Genomic DNA, 20,106 nt, shown 5'->3' with positions numbered 1-20,106 from the left:
AGGTTAAAAGCCATCCTCCTAAACTGTGTTGATAAAAACAGTTAGCTGTACTGTTTGATAGTAGTTACTGTAATGTGCCCACCATAACGTTTGGGGAAATGCCCTTTATGAATTGTGTGATTACAAATCTAAAACTGTGAAGTGCAGTGGAAAATCAAGAAAAAAATTGTCTCCCAAACATTAGGGAGCGCACTGTACATTCACTGATTACAGTTAGGAACCCCTAATTCAAGTGTGGACCAGCGTATTATAGAATGCTAGATTTTCTGACTTTCCATGAAAAAGACCTTTGCCATGCCAAAGTAAATGCACAGAGACATATTTTTTGCAATGATTTAAACATGGCTTTTAGACTGATAGCTTATCTATATCTAGGTAACTTTCACAGGCAAATATCTCTAACCAATCAAGTCCAGTATGTTTATTTTTCCACAAATTATTTTTTAAATTGCTCTAAGTGAGGGGGTTGGGATTTTGTGGGGTGCTTTCATCACGTGGCAAAGTACATTTACATGATGAAATGTTCTGCACAGGGAAAAAAATGACTGCCTTTGAATGGGGCCAGAGGGGATAACATTATCTTGAATGTCATTTTGCTCTTAAAGAGCTCCAGGCAGTGTAGTGGGTATACCGAGTCAGTAACATTATTTTTTTATCTGCAATAGCATGGAAACCTATCCAACTCCCAAGACACCATGTTTGCACGAAAAGTCTGTATGTGATTGGGGAATAAGGATTTTGTGTTTAATATATATATATATATATATATATATATATATATTACATGGTGAATATGGACATGGACAGTCAACAGGATCAATTGGAAGACTGTTCCAGAACCAAAGGGATCCACAATTCACAAACTGCAGGCATGGAAGAAACCCAAGTGGCAAATCATAATGCTGCAAGGTTACAGAGCTCACCTACCAGGATTTTCGTTTTAAAATGTAGGAAATTACTTGATTACAATTATTTGTAGGCAATGATACTAGGTAGATTTACAAACAGTGGAAACAATCGTTTCTCTGAATTAACTGTCTAATATTGGGTAGTGTCTGTAGTTTTGTATACGAAAACGTTTCACCCGTTAAATTACTCACATTCCCATAATTTCTATCACGGTTCCCAGTATTGCCCGGAAGCCATCATTCAAATATCTGAGTACATATCAACATTGTTTCTGAACGCACATCAAAACGGCACGTTTCTTATTTTAAACAAATGCCACTTTAAGAGATTGCTACAAGTGGTCGTTCGGGCTATTTTCAAAAGCGGTAACTAGCTAGATCCATCTTCGGGGTGCGCTGGCTATGCATATATCCTAGTTCTTGCGCAGTCGAACTAACCGCACCGTAAACAACATTTGTAACAAACAACACCGTTTTTTAAAGAGTTATCAATCTGAAACACGATATTTAATCGTCATCAGTTCATCACAGTATTGTATTTGTCGTTTCAAAAAGATTTATGGTACGAAACCATGTCGACCGAACAGAGGTACGCGTGCAGGCAGGACTCGTTCCTTTATGTGCTATCATGTCCGCGTCATGTGGTTTTCCCGAAAACCCGGATTGGATCTTAACTGTCAGCTGAGAACACCAGCGTGATCATCGCAAATGCATAGCCTCTTTGTTAGCAATAGATTAAGGTTTGTATTGATTAAGAATTAAAATGGGTCGAACTCATGCAGTCGTAGAATCATATGGGATAGCAAATTATCAACGTTATAAACATTAACTTTCGAGCCATGCACTCATATTGTAGATGAGAGGAAGCGATGAAATCTGAGTTCCGATCTTGAATTTCCTGCAGTGCAACACACGACAAACATCAGCAATTCCACAACAAATTAGACGGAAAAAATGCCGAACAATTTATCTTTACACGTTTCTTAATAGTAAAAAAAATGAATACTCTTGTTTGGCAACTGCTTAACGCACATAGTCGCCTACTCAGCAAACTGACAGCTAGCCAGCTAGCTAGCTTGAAAGGCAAATGAAACCCGTCAACCTTTTGTAAAACTTTTGAACGTTCACAAGGGTGGATACAATCACTAGATGCGCTGTGTAATACAGTTTATCAACTGAGCACTATACATCCTAAACAAAACCGCGAAAGACAGCAGTAATGAAATTTTTATTCCACTCCATATTTTGTTATGCGCAACCCTCTGACGGCTGCAACGGCAAGCTTGCGGATGGATATCTGAAATACACCGCTATACTACGGCACGGACGAGGGCGAACAGAAAGGGCGACTGCGAGAAGAAAACGAAAGGGAGAAAGGAGAAATCTACCATTACGAACCGAAGTCATTCTTATAGATTTAACAAATACAGAACAGTACCCGCGTTGCAGACACCACATAAATTATCAGACAAACGCAGGACGCCCACCAAGACAGTGACAGAAACAGTGCGGAGAGGGATGACAAAATAAGAAGAAAAAAGGGAAACAGACACGGACTGCCAGACATCCACCCTCCCAGCAGCGGTCTCCATTTTAACTCCTCGCCCGGTCTACACCTCACGTGTCCTGGACTGTCTCTCTCACATGACCCGAGTGTTTGTCCCCGTGATCAGCACTTCCATCTCCGTCTCCGTGTCACTGAATATCACATTTTAAACCCGAAGCCCCATGGATATGCTCGAACAGAGTCTGGACACCACCACAAGGTAATAACGCGTCCTTCCTCCTCTCTCTACACTCCCGCCTGTCGTATCTCTTGAATGGCTTCCGCGGCCCAACCACCATTTTCTTGCACCGGCTGTCTAGGACTTAACATTTTAGCCAAGTTAGTTGGTTGTTAGACGGATAGGTTAGCTTGATGGGTTCTGCAGAAGAGTTTTTCTAGCTTGCTAATATTAGCAAGCTTGCAAGCCAAAGTAAGTGTCGCAACATGCTGTTACCCATAACCTTAGTTCGCTCTCCGTCTTGATGCGTTATCAAACATGATTTGATGCCATTAACCTATTAGAAAATAATTACTTTTCCAGCTATTTATAAAATGACTTGGACTAATCTGTTGTTGTTGTTGTAGCCAGTCATCTCAACAGGCTTGCTCGCCGGCTAGTTACATTTGAGTTACAGATTTTACTGTCCAGGTTTAAATTCGATTGTAATTGGTTAGACTATGTTGTAGCTAACATTAGCTTTCGAACTAGCTTTACATGATATTGGGTAGATGAGATAAGCTACTTCGAATCGTGTTGTCTTATATATTACCTGCATTTAAAGTGGCTAGCTAGTCGTTTGAAAGTCAGCTAGTTGCCGATACATATTAGAATATTCGTGTTGGCTACTTATTGTTACTATTATATAGAAATATTTTTGGCATCAGTGGAGTTTGCTAACTGTAGCTGTGTAGCTATCACTAATGTCCTAAATAGAGTTCAACTAAAATGAGATCTAGCTTGCTAGCCAGCTAGCCAGCCAGTTTTTTTCATATATGAGATAATGTTAGCTTTGTTACCCAGCTCAATTTTTAGTGAGCTAGCACCAGCTAAAGTTTGACGATAAGCTGACAAAGTTTGCTTGCGGGAATGCAGCATTTAATAATAAAACAAATCTGCGCTGTTTATTTGGGGAACATCTGGCTATGTGATGATGACGCTTAGACACTGACCGCTTGTCAAATGTGAACTTGGCCGAAACAGATCAGACAACTGATTGGACACGCGCGCCGGCCGCTTTATTAGGTACACCCATCGACCGGTTCGGACTCACTTTTCCCTCCAGAACTGCTTGAGTTCTTCGCGGCACGGGTTTGACAAGGGCGGCGCTGGGAACATTTCTTTGGGGAATTTGGTCTATGCAGACTCTACAGCAGTTCCTGCAGATTTTTCGAACAGGCATTATGCGAACCTCCCATTCCGGCTCTTCCCAAAGGTGCACTATTGGATTGGGCTCCGGGGACTGTGCAGGCCACTGGTTCCTCGTCATGTTCGTGGAACCAGCTGGAGATGATGTGTGCTTTGTGACATGGCGTATTTTTCTGCTGAATGTATTTGAAAAAGGCTTAAAATGTGGCCACAAATCATAAAAGAATGCACATAATCCGCAGTAATGCTTAGTGGCATTAAAATGATGCTCAGTTTGTATTAAGGGACCTCTGTGTATGCCAAGGAAACCTTCCCCACACCATTACATAACCACCACCACCAGCCTGGTCTGATGAGGATGGATTTATGGATTCATACTGTTTGAAACTGTGACTCTACCATCTGCATTTTGCAGCAGAAATTGAGATTTGTCAGATTTGGCAGCGTTTTTCCGCTCTCCAGATTTGCTGATTACGTTCCCTCTGCAGCCTCGTCTTCCTGTTCCTGACAGGAACTTTGTGCGGTCTTCTGTTGCTGTAGCCCGCCCGCTTCAGGATTCTACGCGCTGCGCTTTCACAGATGCCCTTCTGCACACCACTGCTGTAAACAGCTGTTATCTGAGCATCTGTGGCCTTTCTGTTAGTTTGAAAAAGCCTGCCCTTTCTCCCCTGACCTCTCTCAATAACAAGGTGTTTTCGGTCACAGCACAGCCGCTCAGTGGATGTTTTTCGGTTATTGCGCTGTTCTCTGTGAACTCTAGAGGACTAGCGTGTGAAAATCGTAGGAAGGCAGCGGTTTCTGAGAAGCTGGAACCACCACGTCTGACACCAGTAGTCATACCGTGATCTAAGTCGCTTAGATCACGCATCTTGCCCATTCTAATGTTTGGTCAAACAAAAAAAAAAAACTAAACCTCTTCCCCATGTCTGCATGCTTATTGACCTGCAGCCACATGATCCGCTGTTTGGAGGAGCAGGCTATTTGCGTTAATGAGCAGGTGTACCTACTAAAGTGGCCGGTGAATGTATGTAGGCCTGTCGCTGAAGAAGTGGGTTAAACGTTATGTGTGTGAAGCAGAGGATCGGCATGCAATAGCACACTGTCATTTATGAAGAGGGGATAACCTTGTGATAACCTTATGACAGCCGTCATAGTGACCACCCCATTCCCTCGGTACTCATTCTGCGTTATCTTCGCTGTTTGCATGCTCCCGACTTTTGACAACGAAGTGAGACGCACTCTGTCCCCTCTCTTCCAGTCACGAGAAACAAGAGGAGGAGGTTGTGCAGATATCCGAAGGTAAGAGTCAGCCCTTGTTTTGTTTGACCCCAGAGAGGACTGTTCCTGCCTAACTTTACACGCTAGTGAGGAGATAGCCCTGCACAGTTCCTCGTTTTTCCCACAGCAGTGCTGTTTGTGACTCCTCAGCGACGTCAGGTGACTTGAATCCAGCTAATTGAATTTGGTGCATTTTAAATTTTTAAAGGGGGTGGAGGGGGACTGGTTTCCTTTCTGTATCTGCTTTGATGAAAAAGCTGTTGAGAACCTTTTAAAGGCAGGAGTAATTAAAACGGGTTGCACTGTGAAATGCGCTTGTGGTGTTAGAAAATTTGTTAGTTTCTCTAATCCATTACCACCCCCCCCCCCTTCTCACCCCCCCGCAGGCGATAACGGCGGTGGAACCGAGCAGACTGCGGTTACCATAGCGGGCGTTCCACAGGCTGCAGCGTTCGCCGATCACAACATCCAGTACCAGTTCCGCACCGAGAACAGTGGTGGGCAGGTACAGCCCCGATTTTAGACAGTCACTGAAAGTGCCCCCGCCCCACCTGCAAGGAGGCTTCAGAGTTTCACAACTGCTTTCTGGACCTCCCCCCCCCCCCCCCACCCCACCCGCCTTTCATATTCCGTCAAACTGGTTGACCCAAAAGGTGCTGAAACCTCGTGCCCGGTCCCATTGGGCCTTCGTCAGTTTGACTGAACGTTCTGCCTTTATTCAGTATCCGCTCCTCATTTTTATTGGGGAGCCTCAGGTCTGTCGTGACCTTGAAATAGACACAGGCGCTGTTTTTGTGCAGGTTGCAATTTGAAAGGGAGCTTTGCAGAAGTTAAAAGGAATGTTGTTGTTTTTTTTTTGGTTTTCCCTCCCCCTTAATAGAAGAAGTAGTTGGCCTAGATGTTAGCGGCCTGCGCTAATGTAATCCGGTGGTGTGCTGGGCTGGGTTGTCACGCCAGGGCTGACCGCTTTAACTGACTGTAAACACAGCTGAGTTAGGAGCGGTCATGTGATTCCAATCCCTCACCGGGATTGGCATGCGGCTGATGTCACATGTCAGTCAGGAGGTGGGTCACATGACAAGGGTGGTATTTCCAAACGCAGCTCATTCTGCCGAAGCAAACAAGTGCGCTCACACTGGACACAAAGGCCTGCTTTTGACTGTGAATATTAGATCAGGCCCAGGCCTCCGTGCTGTTTTTCAGCCTGCTTGCAAATTCAGCGTATGACAGAGTGGAAGAGGTGAACTCTAGGTAAAAGTATAGCGTCTATGGTGGACGTGCCACTGAATTTGGACAGGGGGTTCTCCAGGGTCTGTTTGAGGTTCCCGTCAACATCCCAATGACCCCTGGGAAGTATTTTACACTCTTAGATTACAGAGGTTGCTTGCTTGGCAAATGGGGGGTGCCCTGAATCTGTGGTGTCCTGAATCCAGACAGTGGCATCTTGTAGAAAGGCTGTTCCCAACTAGAGCTGTAACCTGCAACCAAGTCTTGTTCCTTAAATGGGAATTGTGAATCCGTATGAGCGCGAAGACTGCGGTTGTCCGTCTTTGTGCTGTGGCTGTGGTTTTGGGAAATCCGTGGGAATTGGATGATGACTGTGGAGGCCCTTAAGACAGGCACTGGTCTGGTCTGTTTAGCTTCAGGCAGTAGTTCATTAGTGCTCTGATCAGACCAAGGTCAAATACGTATTTGTTTTGGATTCAAATACTTTCCTGTGCTCTATTGATCTTCCCTGGTGTAATTGAGCCTGCCAATTTGACCAGAAGGCGGGGTTTGCACTTTCTGGGAGTATTTCATGGGTTCCAATACACCAGACAAAAGTCAGTAAAGCATAGAAAAGTATTTGAATCCAAAACAAATATGTATTTAACCCAGGTCTGGCTCTGATTGGGTCAGTTGTCATCACTGGCGATGAATGGCCTGGTTCTCTGTCAGTGACCCTCTCAGGCTGTGTCTGTTCTGCTTGGCTTGGCTGTTGTGTGGTTGTGGGAAGGGTGTGTGTGAGGGAACTGCTCAAGGTTACCAGGGAAATGGGCTAACGCTGTCCTCCCCTCCCCTCCTCTTCCTCTGCAGGTGACCTACCGTGTCGTCCAGGTAACGGACCAGCAGTTAGAAGGGGGAGACGACGGGGGAGGGGCAGTCAGCGTCGTTTCAACGGCTGCCTTCGCAGGAGCACAGCAGGCCGTGGCACAGGTACTGTCATAGCAACCAGGTCACACCTGCACAGGTACTGTCATAGCAACCAGGTTTCACCTGCACAGGTACTATCACAGCAACCAGGTTTCAGCTGCACAATTACTGCCACAGCAACCAGGTCACACCTGCACAGGTAGTCATAGCAACCAGGTCACACCTGCACAGGTACTCTCACAGCAACCAGGTCACACCTGCACAGGCACTGTTATAGCAACCAGGTTTCACCTGCACAGGTACTGTCGCAGCAACCAGGTCACACCTGCACAGGTACTGTCATAGCAACCAGGTTTCACCTGCACAGGTACTATCACAGCAACCAGGTTACACCTGCACAGGTACTGACATAGCAACCAGGTTACACCTGAACAGGTACTGTCATAGCAACCAGGTTACACCTGCACAGATATGGTCACAAAGGCCAGCTAACACCTGCTGGTCAAATTTGAACCTCCTCCCCCTCATGTACATTAGAGGGACAAAACGGCGTGAGGCATTATTTCCATTTCATGTTTTGGTGCGTGTGTGTGTGTGCGCGCATGCATCTGTGTGTGTGTCTGCTTGTGCGTGTGCGTGTGCGCATGCATCTGTGTGTGTGTGTGTGTGCCTGTCTGTCTGTGTGCATGTGTGTGTGTGTGTGTGTGTGTGTGTGTTTCTGCCCCTCAGGCGGTGATCCAGAACCCCTTCAGTAATGGGGGCAGCCCGGCGGGGGAGCCCGTGGGGGGGGAGACGCGCTTCGCCTACTTCCCAGCAGCCACAGTGAGCGACGGCACGGCGACTGCAGTGTCTGTGCAGGCTACTGCTGACCCCGCCCTCACACAGGCAGGGGGTGAGTACACACACATGCACCCACACACACACACACACACACACACAGGTGCACACACCCACTGCGCGCACACACACACACATACACCCAGTGCACACACACACACACACACACACACACAGGTGCACACACCCAGTGCGCGCACACACACACACACATACACCCAGTGCGCACACACACACACACAGGTGCACACACCCAGTGCGTGCACACATACACAAGTGCACATACCCAGTGCACAGACACACACACACACACACCCAGTGCGCGCACACACAAACACACACACACAGGTGCACACACCCACTGCGCGCACACACACACACACATACACAAGTGCACACACCCAGTGCAAACACACACACACACGCAAGTGCACACACCCAGTACACACACACACACACGTACACAAGAGCACACACCCAGTGCACACACACCCACACACAGACACACACACACACACAGGAGCACACACATCCGGTACTCTGGTCCTCTAACTACTCTCACTTACTATAACGATCGTTTAGGAAGGTGTGCGGTGTGCTGAGTTAAATGCGCTGTACACCTGTTACGATAGCCGGGGTTAATGGGGCTCTATCGCTGCTGCATCTCCTCCGGGCGATTGGCTCCCCTGCTGTGACCTTGCGCTGTCAGCGGAGTGGATTTTACGGCTCGCGATTCGGCCGAAATCTGCCGCGCGCCTCCGCAGCCCCTCCAGTCTGAACCCGTAACGAGGTAATTGGCCGTGATTAAGCTGCCATTAATTAGATTAAGGAGAGACAAAAACCCCTAATGAGCACCGGCGCGGTCCAACAAATCCACGCTGTAACGGGACGGAGCGGGCTTGGAGAGTTATGATGACGGAAGGAACGGGGTGGGGTGGGGGGTGGGGGGTGGGGGGGGGGGGGGGATACGCGGATTCCGGAACGCCGCGGAATCGAGCGGCAGAAAACCGGGAGCCTGACGGCAGCGAGCGTGGCTCCTGGAACATGGACGCGCGTTTCAGTAATTAGCCCTGATTGCTCATCGAGTGAGTAATGGGAGTGCTCCAGGTGGAGCGGCGAGAGGAGGATCTCCGGGGCTTCTGCAGGAGGGGGCTTTGTGAAGAGGCTGCTGGGCCGCTTTTTTTCAGCTGGAGGACTCAATTAGAGCCTCTAAAACACCTTAAATATTTGGCGTTTAGGAGCGTTGGTGTTTAGTTCATGTACGCAAATGACAGTATGTTGGAGTAGTCGGGTGCTGTAATGTAAAGCTCAGCGTTCTGCGGGTGATGCGCGCGTCTGAGCGCACGGGCAGGATGGCGTTCCATGTCACCCGCCGTGGCTCTCCCTTACCGCCAGTCTCCACCCGACCCGCCGTGGTTCTCCCTTACCGCCAGCCTCCACCCGCCGCGGCTCTCCCTTACCGCCAGCCTCCACCCGCCGCGGCTCTCCCTCACCGCCAGTCTCCACCCGCCGCAGTTCTCCCTCACCGCCAGTCTCCACCCGACCCGCCGTGGTTCTCCCTTACCGCCAGCCTCCACCCGCCGCGGTTCTCCCTTACCGCCAGTCTCCACCCGATCCGCCGCGGTTCTCCCTTACCGCCAGCCTCCACCCGACCCGCCGTGGTTCTCCCTTACCGCCAGCCTCCACCCGCCGTGGTTCTCCCTTACCGCCAGTCTCCACCCGCCACCGTTCTCCCTTACCGCCAGTCTCCACCCGCCACCGTTCTCCCTTACCGCCAGTCTCCACCCGCCGCGGTTCTCCCTTACCGCCAGCCTCCACCCGACCCGCCGCAGTTCTCCCTTACCGCCAGCCTCCACCCGCCGCGGCTCTCCCTTACCGCCAGTCTCCACCCGACCCGCCATGGATCTCCCGCCAACCGTTGGTGTTGTTGGAGAGCACGCGGAGGCGAATGCATCGGCGTCCCCGACCCAGCGGCTGTGGGACGGCTCTGATGGTCCCGCGCTCCCCGCAGAGGGAGTCTCGCCGCTTTGTTCTGACTGATTGAAATGTAAACGCTTCTGAGAGGCCTGCTTATCGGAAATCTCCCCGTTAGACTCTGCTGGATGCGTTTATCCACTGCTGATAATCGCTCTCCACTGCCGGCAATATAATAAAAAGGCAATTTACTGAAATATGCTCCAGGCACCTGTATCACGATCAAACAGATACTTTCCCAAAACGAGCGGCGAACGCTGGCTGACGGATCGTGATGAAAATGAGGAACCCCGGGGCGGGACACGTGGTGCTGTCTGTGGGGCAAAAATAGAGAAAATGTCAAACCCTGATTGGCTGTAGTTACGTAGGTAATGTCCGGGTGCGTTTAACCCTTTGAAGACAAGATTTTCTAGATTTTTTTTTCTCAAAATTCCAAGTCTGTGTCCTAGAACTCTGATGCTTTCTGTTACCGCTAGAGATTGTTAAATCAGCGTTGGGATGTTCAGTTAGGAAAATTGTAATCCCATATTTGTGATCTCACACCATAAAGGGTTATAATATTGCAGCATTGTGAATGAAGTGGATGACGTGACCACTCTTCCTCTTCTCTGCGTCTTCCTCCCTCTCGTGCGCCTCCCAGGTCAGTTTTACGTGATGATGACCCCCCCTGACGTCCTGCAGTCAGGCACGCCCCGAACCATAGCCCCCCGCACGCACCCCTACTCCACGTGAGTATCGGCCTCTCCGACCCCTGACCCGCCCCCCCCACGGGGACGCACGCGATCTGCAGGGCGTGGACGGAAGCTTCCGGGTCCACGGCTGTCCGAGTCGCTCCAGGTCACGGCCACAGCCGCGGCCATTTTGCTTTGTGGTTTTGGGGTTCACCAACCCCCAAATTTCACCCAATACTCACCCAATACTTGCACAAAAAAAAAAAAAAAGATTTTGTGTGCAAACTCTACATAAATGCACAGTGTCACTCCAGTGCCATGGACTGGCATTCATAAAGCAGAGCATCAGTGCTGATCTGGGATCAGATATGCCCCGTCCAGAGGCACAAAAAAAAAAACTGATCTTCAGTCAGCTCTTCTGTTCTGACACACTTTTTGAATATTTTGCCCTGGTCTGGTTTAAAAAAAAAAAAATTGACCGGAACATCCAAAAATTAGCTCCATTTGGGTCCATTGGCACCGAAAACCCGAGATTTAGGGGCTGAAGCCTCTGGGGACAGTCGCACCCTTCCTCTTCCGCGCCCGCTCCTGCGTCCGTACCTGTGCCCGCTCCTGTGTCCGTACCTGTGCCCGTACCTGCGTCGCGGACTCTGCTGGCGTTCACGCTGGCCTCGCTGCACCTGTGCTCCCACCGCCGTTTGTAGCCTCCCGCATCACCTGGAGTTACCACCACGTTTATTCATTTTCTGTTTGATGCTCCTAATTGGAAGCCCTGCGCTGAAAGATAACGGCGGATTGGCCTCCCTGGCGTTCTTTATTGCGGCCTTGAGTCGGATCCGAGAGAAAAAGCGCCATCCGCCCGAGGCCTGCTGTGCTGCGGCATTGCGGGTGCCTCCGGGCCCGATCGTAACCGTGGTGATGCGGAGACGTGTGGGGTGCAGGTTCGGCGCGGACACTCGCGCCCCTTCGTCTCTCCCTCTGTGCCGCCGGCGCGCTCTGCCGGCGTGCTTTGGCGTTTGCGGTTTGGGGGAGGACTGCGGGCGTAACGATCGCCCGGCGATGGTAAACCACCGCTGTGTTACCCCCGCTGTAATCCAGCCCAGGCCTGGGGGTTTTAATGCGCCCGCATATTTAAAAACCCACCTGTTAATATTCTGCGCGCTGGGAAAGATGAAGGGTGTGGATGTGTATGTGTGAATCTATAAACTGCTGTGTGGGGTGAGGTGTGGTATACTGTGTGTTTGTGTGTGTGTGTGTGTGTGTGTGTGTTTGTTTGCTTGTGCTTCTGTGTGTTTGTTTATATGTGCATGTGTTTGTGTGTGTGTGCATGTGTGTGTGTGTGTGTTAATGTGCATGTGTTTGTGTGTGTGCACACGTGTGACTTTGTGTGTGGGCGCATATGTGTGTGGTTTTTTTTTTGTGTGTGTGCGCATGTGTTGTTTGTTTATTTGTACGTTTGTGTGTGTGTGTGTTTGTGCATGTGTGTGTGTGTTCAGAGAGTTCACAGACTCTGCTCCTCCTCTTCCTCAGTGCTGAAGGCAGTCTGTATCTCCTGTGGGAAATGTCTCGGGGCCCTTTTTGGTTTCGTTTTCCAAATCGGCCCCGTTGCCCTTCGCTCTGCTCCAAATCCCCGGGACACTGCCTGCCGCGAGGTGCTGCCTTTCTCTGTGGCCTGCAATACAACATCAGTGCAGTTACAGACTGGAGGGCAAACACCCTTATTGGACTCCTGGGGCTTCCGTAGTGGCTGTTTGTTTTTTTAAACGCTTTCTTTTGTTTTTGTTTTTTTCTCTCCAATTTTGAACTGGCGGCTGTAGTCTTGAGTTTGTGCAGGGAACGCTGGGGCTGTGTACTGCTGTGATGCCCACATTCCTGCCACTGTTTTACCCCCTGCAGTGCTCACAGTACTACAGGAGAGAGCTAGGATTGACTGGAGGAGAGGCCTGTCTGTCACTGCTAACTGGGCTGGTAGCCTAATGGGCTAACAAGCTAATACAGCAGTAATCTTAGGAAACCTGGCCAATTAGACCCACCCAGCCCCTCGCAGGAGCCCTACCAATGAAATCGCTCGGATCTGCCAAAGCACGGCCCAGCCTTTACCGAACGAGCCAATCGGAAGCCCCGTTTTGTTGGGGTTTCAGCGCTCAGAGAACACACAAGGGGATACATGTAGAATGTTCACCACAGACCCTGAAACGTCGTTTTAAGTAGAACCGAACCACGCAGTCCGCCAAATGGCTCGTCATTCCGTCCTAACGTGGCTTGATTTTCTGCTTGCAAATGGAAACCCCAGAGAAAAATCATAATGCAAGAGTTCACACAAGATTGTCTTCAAATAAAAATGTATGAAGCTACGTTCTGTGGGCCAGTGACAATCTCATTTCGGCATTTCTTGTGAGAAATTGCACGAACATTGATGTCATCTCGGAATGTTTCACAATAATCTCAAAGGCCCCAAACGAATCCTAAATCTCATTTCGTAATATGATTTTTTTCCTGTGAAATACACCCCTGGAGTACCTGGGTGGCAGAATAGCCTAAAATCTGAATCGGTCTGCGTTGGATTGGTTTGGTCACATGGGGAACAAGTGAGCTTGTGGGAGTTGAAGTCCAGGTTTTACATTCGGAAAGCAGCTCAGGGTAGGAGTGCCGTTCTAGGATTGGTCGTCTGCTGCTGTCCGGAGCTTAGCCTTTATCCATTGGGAGCCGAAGGGCCAGGCTGATCCCAGGTCAGCCGCTGGTCTGTGCTGTTGATTGTGACATCACAGTGGTGCTTGCTGTTGTCTTGTGCAGCGAGCCTCCAGGGTTTATGGGGCCCCTCACTCTGCAGCTCGGTTAATGAGCCAGCCAATTATCTACACGCGCCGAGGGAGAGAGAGAGAGAACCAGACACTACTGCATGGTGTGGGTGTGGGTGTGTGTGCGGGTGGGGGGGTGTGGGTGTGTGTGCGGGTGGGGGGGGGGCGGGGGTGTTTGTGGGTGGATGTGTGTATGCGTGTGTGGGTAGGGGTGTTTGCGTCGGGGGGTGGGGTCTTCAGTGACTTCTGCTTCAGTATTGGGATTTCCTGTCTTTTGATGTTGATTTTTGTTAGTTTTTTTTGTTTTTTTAATGCCTCTTGATCACCCACTTTCCTCTCTTTCATCTTTAACAATTGTATTCCTTCATTATTGACATTATTGTTATGTGTATGTGTTATATTATACCTGTTTATATTGAATAACCATTTTTAAAAACATGAAATGAACAACAAAAAAAAAATCAAAAAACAAAAACCAAAAACTTACCTGCCGTTCGCAGAGATGAAAACGAGATGCTGCAACATGACGGTCTAAACTGGTGAGGAAAACTTTCAAATACCTAACAGCCACAGGCTGGACCCGGCCGCCAAATCCCTCCCCTTCCTTCCTGCACCCCCCCCCCCCGCCACACCCCCCCCCCCCCCCCCCCTCCCTGATCTGATGGTGTGACTAGCGTTTCGATTCCTGTGCCCAATGCTGTGATTAGTTATTTCTGTGTACACATGACGTAGGGTGTTTTTTTTTTTTTCTTTTGTTTTTTACTGTAAGGGTTGAGCGCTGCTCAGTGTTAGGAACAGACTCTGTGCGCTACGCCGGGCCTTCTGTAAGACTGAGGCCTGGCTCGACGCTCGACATGGATTAATTAGGGCGTACCTCCGGGGAGGGGGGGGGGGGGGGGGGAGGTGGTGTGTGGAGAGAGCCATACGTCTGGGTGGGGGGGGGGGGGGGTGGAGGAGGGGGATGTTTGAGCTGAGAGAGAGAGCAGCCGCTACCCCCAGAGCAGCATCTGGTTTTCAGCACTGCAGTCAGACCCGGCGGACTCCGCTAACGCCCGGCTGTGCGCTGAAGCACAGGCAACCTGCGCGCTGAAGCACAGGGCACCTGCGCGTACCGGACTGTCTGTCCCGCGCAGCACGGTGCTCCGGTCCTAGCTGCTTAACTGCGTCCCATCTGCCTTCTTTAATAATGCCGTTGTCCCGTGGACTGCCCTTTTTTTTACCTGTCAGAATCTCTCACTGCTCTGCTCCGCGCACTCCAGACTTTTTAACGGCTTAGGCCCAGTTCCTGGCTCGGGCCGCTTCAGAAGGGCTCAAGTCGCGCAGAATAAAATGACGATTCTTTTCTTTTTTACGAATAAAAATGTGTAAATGGTGCAGGCCGGGGAATCTCAAACTCAGATTCGGGAGGGGCCACGGCGCCTGCTGGTTTCTGGTGCGTTTCGGCGCGCTGGGGCGCCGCGCAGTGATCGGAGTCGTTTGGTTTCCCTCACTGCCTGACACGCCTGGTTTCCACGGCCCAGAGCGGCCGCCGATTGCATTGAAAGGGAGACCGCAGAAACCAGCGGACGCCGTGGTCCTGCGGGGTTTGAGGACGAGCTCCCCGGCGTGGACCGATGCGCTCACCCTAAAGTGGGCAAAGCACTTCGTCCCGCGAGAGAGAGAGAGAAGGAGGGGGAGAGAGAGAGAGAGAGCGGGAAATGCGACGCACCGCACCTCAACCTCTGCCCCCCTGTCCGTCTCTGTCTGTCTGTCTTGCAGGAAAATGGACGGGCCACGGACGCCGAGGGACGAGCGGAGGAGGGCGCAGCACAACGAAGGTGAACTACATTACCCATAATGCCTCTGAGCGGGCGGACGGGCTACAGCCGCCAGGGGAACGGCGCATTATGACGGATGGGGCGGGTTGGAGGTGTGATACGAGCCAAAGAGCCAAAGAGTCAAAGACAAAGGTTTTGTAATCTGTTGTAGGAGATGGGGAGGTGGTTGGGAGGTGCAGGTTGTGTGCGTGACCACCAGAGGGCGCCAGATGTCTGTGGGACGGGCCCGGCTGAATTTCGGCATGCGCCGTCGTACTGCGCCCGCTGCGCAGGGGTGCACCGCTCCGGCACTGCGGGGTCGCCGCGCACGCACCCGTTCCTGTCCCCCCCCCTCGTCTAATTCCGGCTCGGCCCCGCGGTTGGCTGCTCGCGGGAACTCCGCTGGGGTGCGTCGCTCTAATATCAGCCCTCGGCCGAGACGTTTCCGGCGGGGGGGGGACGTCAGCCACGGCGTCTCCTGACTATTCGGGCGAAAGAAAAGCAGCGAATTAAAGAGCGCGCGGATGAAATCCTGAAGCTGATTGGCCCCCGCTGTGCGCCCCCCGCTGGCAAAGAAAGAGATTACAACGGAGATGCGGGGGGAGAGCTGGCAAACCACAAGCAAATGGTATCGGTTCCTTTCTTGTGGTTTTTTTTTTGTGCGCCAGGGGATTTGGCTCTCTGGCGGTCACCGGGCACATGAAAGCAGCGCTGCAGTAACCGAGGGCCGCTGGTGTTGTGAGGCTCGGAGGGTTAGCGGCAGCGCGCTAACGTACGCCCGCTCTTATGAGCCGCCAGTGTTCGTTAGCGTCCGGCGTGCGTGGGCGGTTCCCGTCTCCCGTTCGTGGGCTGCGGGGGTAAATTGCCCGTCTCCGTTATTTTAATAGCCGTCCTGCATGCGCCGCACCGCGCCCGTGTAATTGGGCACGGCCCGTCACCTCACACTCACGCGAGTGGGGCAGCGCGGCCACCAGGGGCCCGTCAGCTTGGGAGGGGGGGAGGGAGGGGGGGGTGGCGAGAGGGCAGAGTGAGTGAGTGAGTGAGTGAGTGAGTGAGTGAGTGAGTGAGTGAGTGAGTGAGTGAGTGAGTGAGTGAGTGAGTGAGTGTCACTTTTCCATTACCACTCCATTGTATACAAATAAAAGTTTCTATTTGAACGCTATCCATTGATTGTTTCGCCCATTTGCAAAGGAGTGTGTGAAGCAGGAGCCCAGATCAGGTGCTCTGGGCATTGGGGGGGTCGGCAGGGGAAGGTAAATGCACCCAGAGCAGGCGATCGGTTTACCGTATGAAACCCCCCCCGCTGCGCAGAGACGCGGGCGCTGGGTGTCGAGTCGGTGGATCTGTGTTACCCTGGCGATTGCCGTAAAGCAGCCCTTCCTTGTGTTCGCAGTGGAGCGGCGAAGGAGAGACAAGATCAACAACTGGATCGTTACCCTCTCCAAAATCATCCCCGACTGCAACATGGACAGCAGCAAGACAGGAGCGGTGAGGGCTCTCCACTGTGCCCCCAGAGATACTGCACTGACCAGCTGGGTGCCTCGCTGGCCGACTGATTGGCTGGCTGGCTGTCTGATTGGCTGACAGGCTGACTGACTGACTGACTGGCTGGCTGTCTGATTACCTGACTGCCTGTCTGATTGGCTCATTGGCTGACTGGCTGTCTGATCGGCTGGCTGGCTGTCTGATTGGCGGACTGCCTGTCTGGTTGGTTCATTGGCTGACTGGCTCTCCAATCAGCTGACTCCTTGTCTGATTGACTGACTGGCTGGCTGTCTGGCTGGCTGATTGGGCGGCCGGCTGTCTGACTGACTGTGTTAGTGCACAATGCTTGTGTGTTTGTGTGTGTGCGTAGTTCACACATTTCTCGCTGCAGAGCAAAGGCGGGATCCTGTCCAAAGCGTGCGACTACATCCGCGAACTCCGGCAGAACAACCAGAGGCTGCAGGAGAGCTTCAAGGAGGTGGAGAGAGTGCAGGTGGACAACGAGTTGCTACGACAGCAGGTATGTCTGCCCTGTCTAACACTGCTCCCCAACACACCTGCCTGCCCTGTCTAACACTGCTCCCCAACACACCTGCCTGCTGTGTGAATGTCCTCACTAACACACCTGCCTGCCATGGGAATGTCCTCACTAACACTGCTGTCCAAACTGTGTACACTACTGTGTTGGGAGCTGTGTGTTAATTTCCATGTGTTGGCGGTGTGATAATCTCCCTGTGTTTTGGCGGTACTGTAGTAATCTCCCTGTGTTGGCGGTACTGTAGTAATCTACCTGTGTTGGCGATGTGATAATCTCCCTGTGTTGGCGATGTGATAATCTCCCTGTGTTGGCGGTACTGTAGTAATCTACCTGTGTTGGTGATGTGATAATCTCCCTGTGTTGGCGATGTGATAATCTCCCTGTGTTGGCGGTACTGTAGTAATCTCCCTGTGTTGGCGGTACTGTAGTAATCTCCCTGTGTTGGCGGTACTGTAGTAATCTCCCTGTGTTGGCGATGTGATAACCTCCCTGTGTTGGCGGTACTGTAGTAATCTCCCTGTGTTGGCGATGTGATAATCTCCCTGTGTTGGCGATGTGATAATCTCCCTGTGTTGGCGGTACTGTAGTAATCTCCCTGTGTTGGCGATGTGATAACCTCCCTGTGTTGGCGGTACTGTAGTAATCTCCCTGTGTTGGCGATGTGATAATCTCCCTGTGTTGGCGGTACTGTAGTAATCTCCCTGTGTTGGCGATGTGATAATCTCCCTGTGTTGGCGGTACTGTAGTAATCTCCCTGTGTTGGCGAAGTGATAACCTCCCTGTGTTGGCGGTACTGTAGTAATCTCCCTGTGTTGGCGGTACTGTAGTAATCTCCCTGTGTTGGCGGTACTGTAGTAATCTCCCTGTGTTGGCGATGTGATAATCTCCCTGTGTTGGCGGTACTGTAGTAATCTCCCTGCGTTTTGGCTGTGTGATAATCTCCCTGTGTTGGCGGTACTGTAGTAATCTCCCTGTGTTGGCGATGTGATAATCTCCCTGTGTTGGCGGTACTGTAGTAATCTCCCTGTGTTGGCGGTGTGATAATCTCCCTGCGTTTTGGCGGTACTGTAGTAATCTCCCTGTGTTGGCGGTACTGTAGTAATCTCCCTGTGTTGGCGGTACTGTAGTAATCTCCCTGTGTTGGCGGTGTGATAATCTCCCTGTGTGTTGGCGGTGTTGCAGATCGAGGAGCTGAAGAACGAGAACGCGCTCCTCCGAGCGCAGCTGCAGCAGCACGGCATCGAGAGCGTGGGAGAGACAGCGCAGTGAAGGAGGGAGAGAGGAAGAGGAGGAGGAGCAGGAGGAGCATGAGGAGGAAGAAGAGGAGTGGCTTTTGAGGCGGGGAATTCAGTGCAGACACAGACTGAACGGGCACGACTGGGAGGGGAGACTGAGGGACATCGAGAACGACGACTGCTGATGAAGAAGCACATCTCGTATCCTCCTCTTCCTCTCTGTTTCTCAAGATTTTCCCTTCATCCTGCGGACAGTGTAGCCGCCTGCAGGGGGGGGGGGGGGGGGGGGCTGCCATCCACTGGCTTACGCTTCAGGGACAGGAGTTAAAAAAAAAAAAGAATAAATAAAATAACACACATTTTTGCCAAGAGCCTGTCACAGCCCAACCCAGGATCCTTCCTCTTTGATGGGGGGGGGGGGGGGGAATTCTCCCATTCCCCCTCTATTTATAAAGCTTCTCTTACGGACAGAGGTGATTCCTTTCCTTTTACCGTCATTTGAGGGTATTTTTAAATTATTTTTTTCTTTCATTTTTGCTTTTGTACTTCGGCTTTGTGTTCCTGTTTTCCTTCCCTTCTTTGTGTTCAGCGTCATTGTGGACGTCGTTATTGGGTGGTGTTAGTTCGTTTGGTTTAATTTATTAGATTGTGAGGGTTAAGTAATTGGTCACACAGGAGGAACGTTGGCCTCTGGATACACAGAGACACAGAACTGCAGCAAAAGCCATCGCGGCGAGGACAGAACTCATGATTATCGGCTAATAAAAGAACAAAGCATGGAAAATCATGAGTTAACATGCTCGACACAGCCCAGCCTGTATAGCTCAGCTCGGCTTAACGTCTTGTTCAAAACGCTCGTCTGGAACGCACGCCGGCAGTGTTTGGTCATCGCGCTGAGATCCTGAACGCGTGGCGTTGAGTGTGACTGAGCAAATCGCGGGTGCGGTTTATCGAGTTCAGTCATGCCACATCGCACTTCCGAAACGTCTCGTCGCCAAGCAACACTGGCTGAGTGACAGGTCTGCGTTCAGCTGCCCGAGCGGGGCATGCCTCCTTTGGTTTCAGCACGACTTTAAAGTGAAAAGGAGGAAGTGAATAAATACAGGTGAAAGTGCACTGCATACACGAGGGGCCCCGGTAGGAACCAGTGGGAAGTGTCCTGGTTACTACCCAGTAAACTGGTAGAGGGTCCTCCTCTTCTTCACTGACTAGCAGTAATCGATAACGCTCTTCCGTGCTGTTACCGATTACTGGCCGACACGTTTACAATAACTCATTAAACGTGTGTAATCGTGTAAACGGAGGAGGCTTTTGCTGCAGGTGTTTTTAGGCTGTGTGCTTCTCCCGCTGAAACTGATTCGTGAGAAGGACGATGGCGTTTAGCCAAAACTGTAAAAAAAAAAAAAAAAAGAAAAAAAACGAAGAACTTAAAAGAGTTCTGTAAAGACTGATTTAAAATTCAGACGAAATCAGAAATGATTTTGGTTTGCTGTTCTAATTTCTGGGAATATTACTAGGAGAGAGGCCACAATGAAGGCTGC

At 50.9% G+C, this 20,106-nt stretch overlaps 1 protein-coding gene across 2 annotated transcripts; it reads left to right on the top strand.

Annotated features, from left to right (window-relative positions):
* The first annotated feature begins 1,429 nt into the window (after window positions 1-1,429).
* LOC118208145 (upstream stimulatory factor 2) lies at window positions 1,430-19,984 on the top strand. 2 transcript variants are annotated; one of them, XM_035382529.1, is made up of 11 exons: window positions 1,432-2,674; window positions 5,079-5,119; window positions 5,485-5,603; window positions 7,175-7,294; window positions 7,961-8,123; window positions 10,683-10,770; window positions 14,012-14,050; window positions 15,270-15,328; window positions 16,701-16,795; window positions 17,184-17,312; window positions 18,513-19,984. In XM_035382529.1, the coding sequence occupies exons 1-11, from the start codon at window positions 2,637-2,639 to the stop codon at window positions 18,597-18,599; spliced, it is 978 nt and encodes a 325-aa protein (XP_035238420.1). In that variant the 5' UTR covers window positions 1,432-2,636; the 3' UTR covers window positions 18,600-19,984. The 2 variants fall into 2 exon arrangements, with proteins under 2 accessions (XP_035238429.1, XP_035238420.1); XM_035382538.1 differs by lacking the exon at window positions 14,012-14,050 and having other exon boundaries at window positions 1,430-2,674.
* The last annotated feature ends 122 nt before the right edge of the window (window positions 19,985-20,106 follow it).

The sequence above is a fragment of the Anguilla anguilla genome, chromosome 1, assembly GCF_013347855.1.
Source record: "Anguilla anguilla isolate fAngAng1 chromosome 1, fAngAng1.pri, whole genome shotgun sequence".
NCBI lineage: Eukaryota > Metazoa > Chordata > Actinopteri > Anguilliformes > Anguillidae > Anguilla > Anguilla anguilla.
The sequence above is the reverse complement of the archived record's forward strand: the minus strand, read 5'-3'. Positions and strand labels throughout refer to the sequence as shown.

Excerpts from the sequence above, each read along its gene's own strand:
- LOC118208145 (XM_035382529.1), top strand. The coding sequence starts at position 2,637 with ATGGATATGCTCGAACAGAGTCTGGACACCACCACAAG. Across the intron at positions 8,124-10,682 it reads CGCCCTCACACAGGCAGGGG|GTCAGTTTTACGTGATGATG; the intron begins GTGAGTACACAC and ends TGCGCCTCCCAG. Across the intron at positions 14,051-15,269 it reads CAACATGACGGTCTAAACTG|GAAAATGGACGGGCCACGGA; the intron begins GTGAGGAAAACT and ends TCTGTCTTGCAG.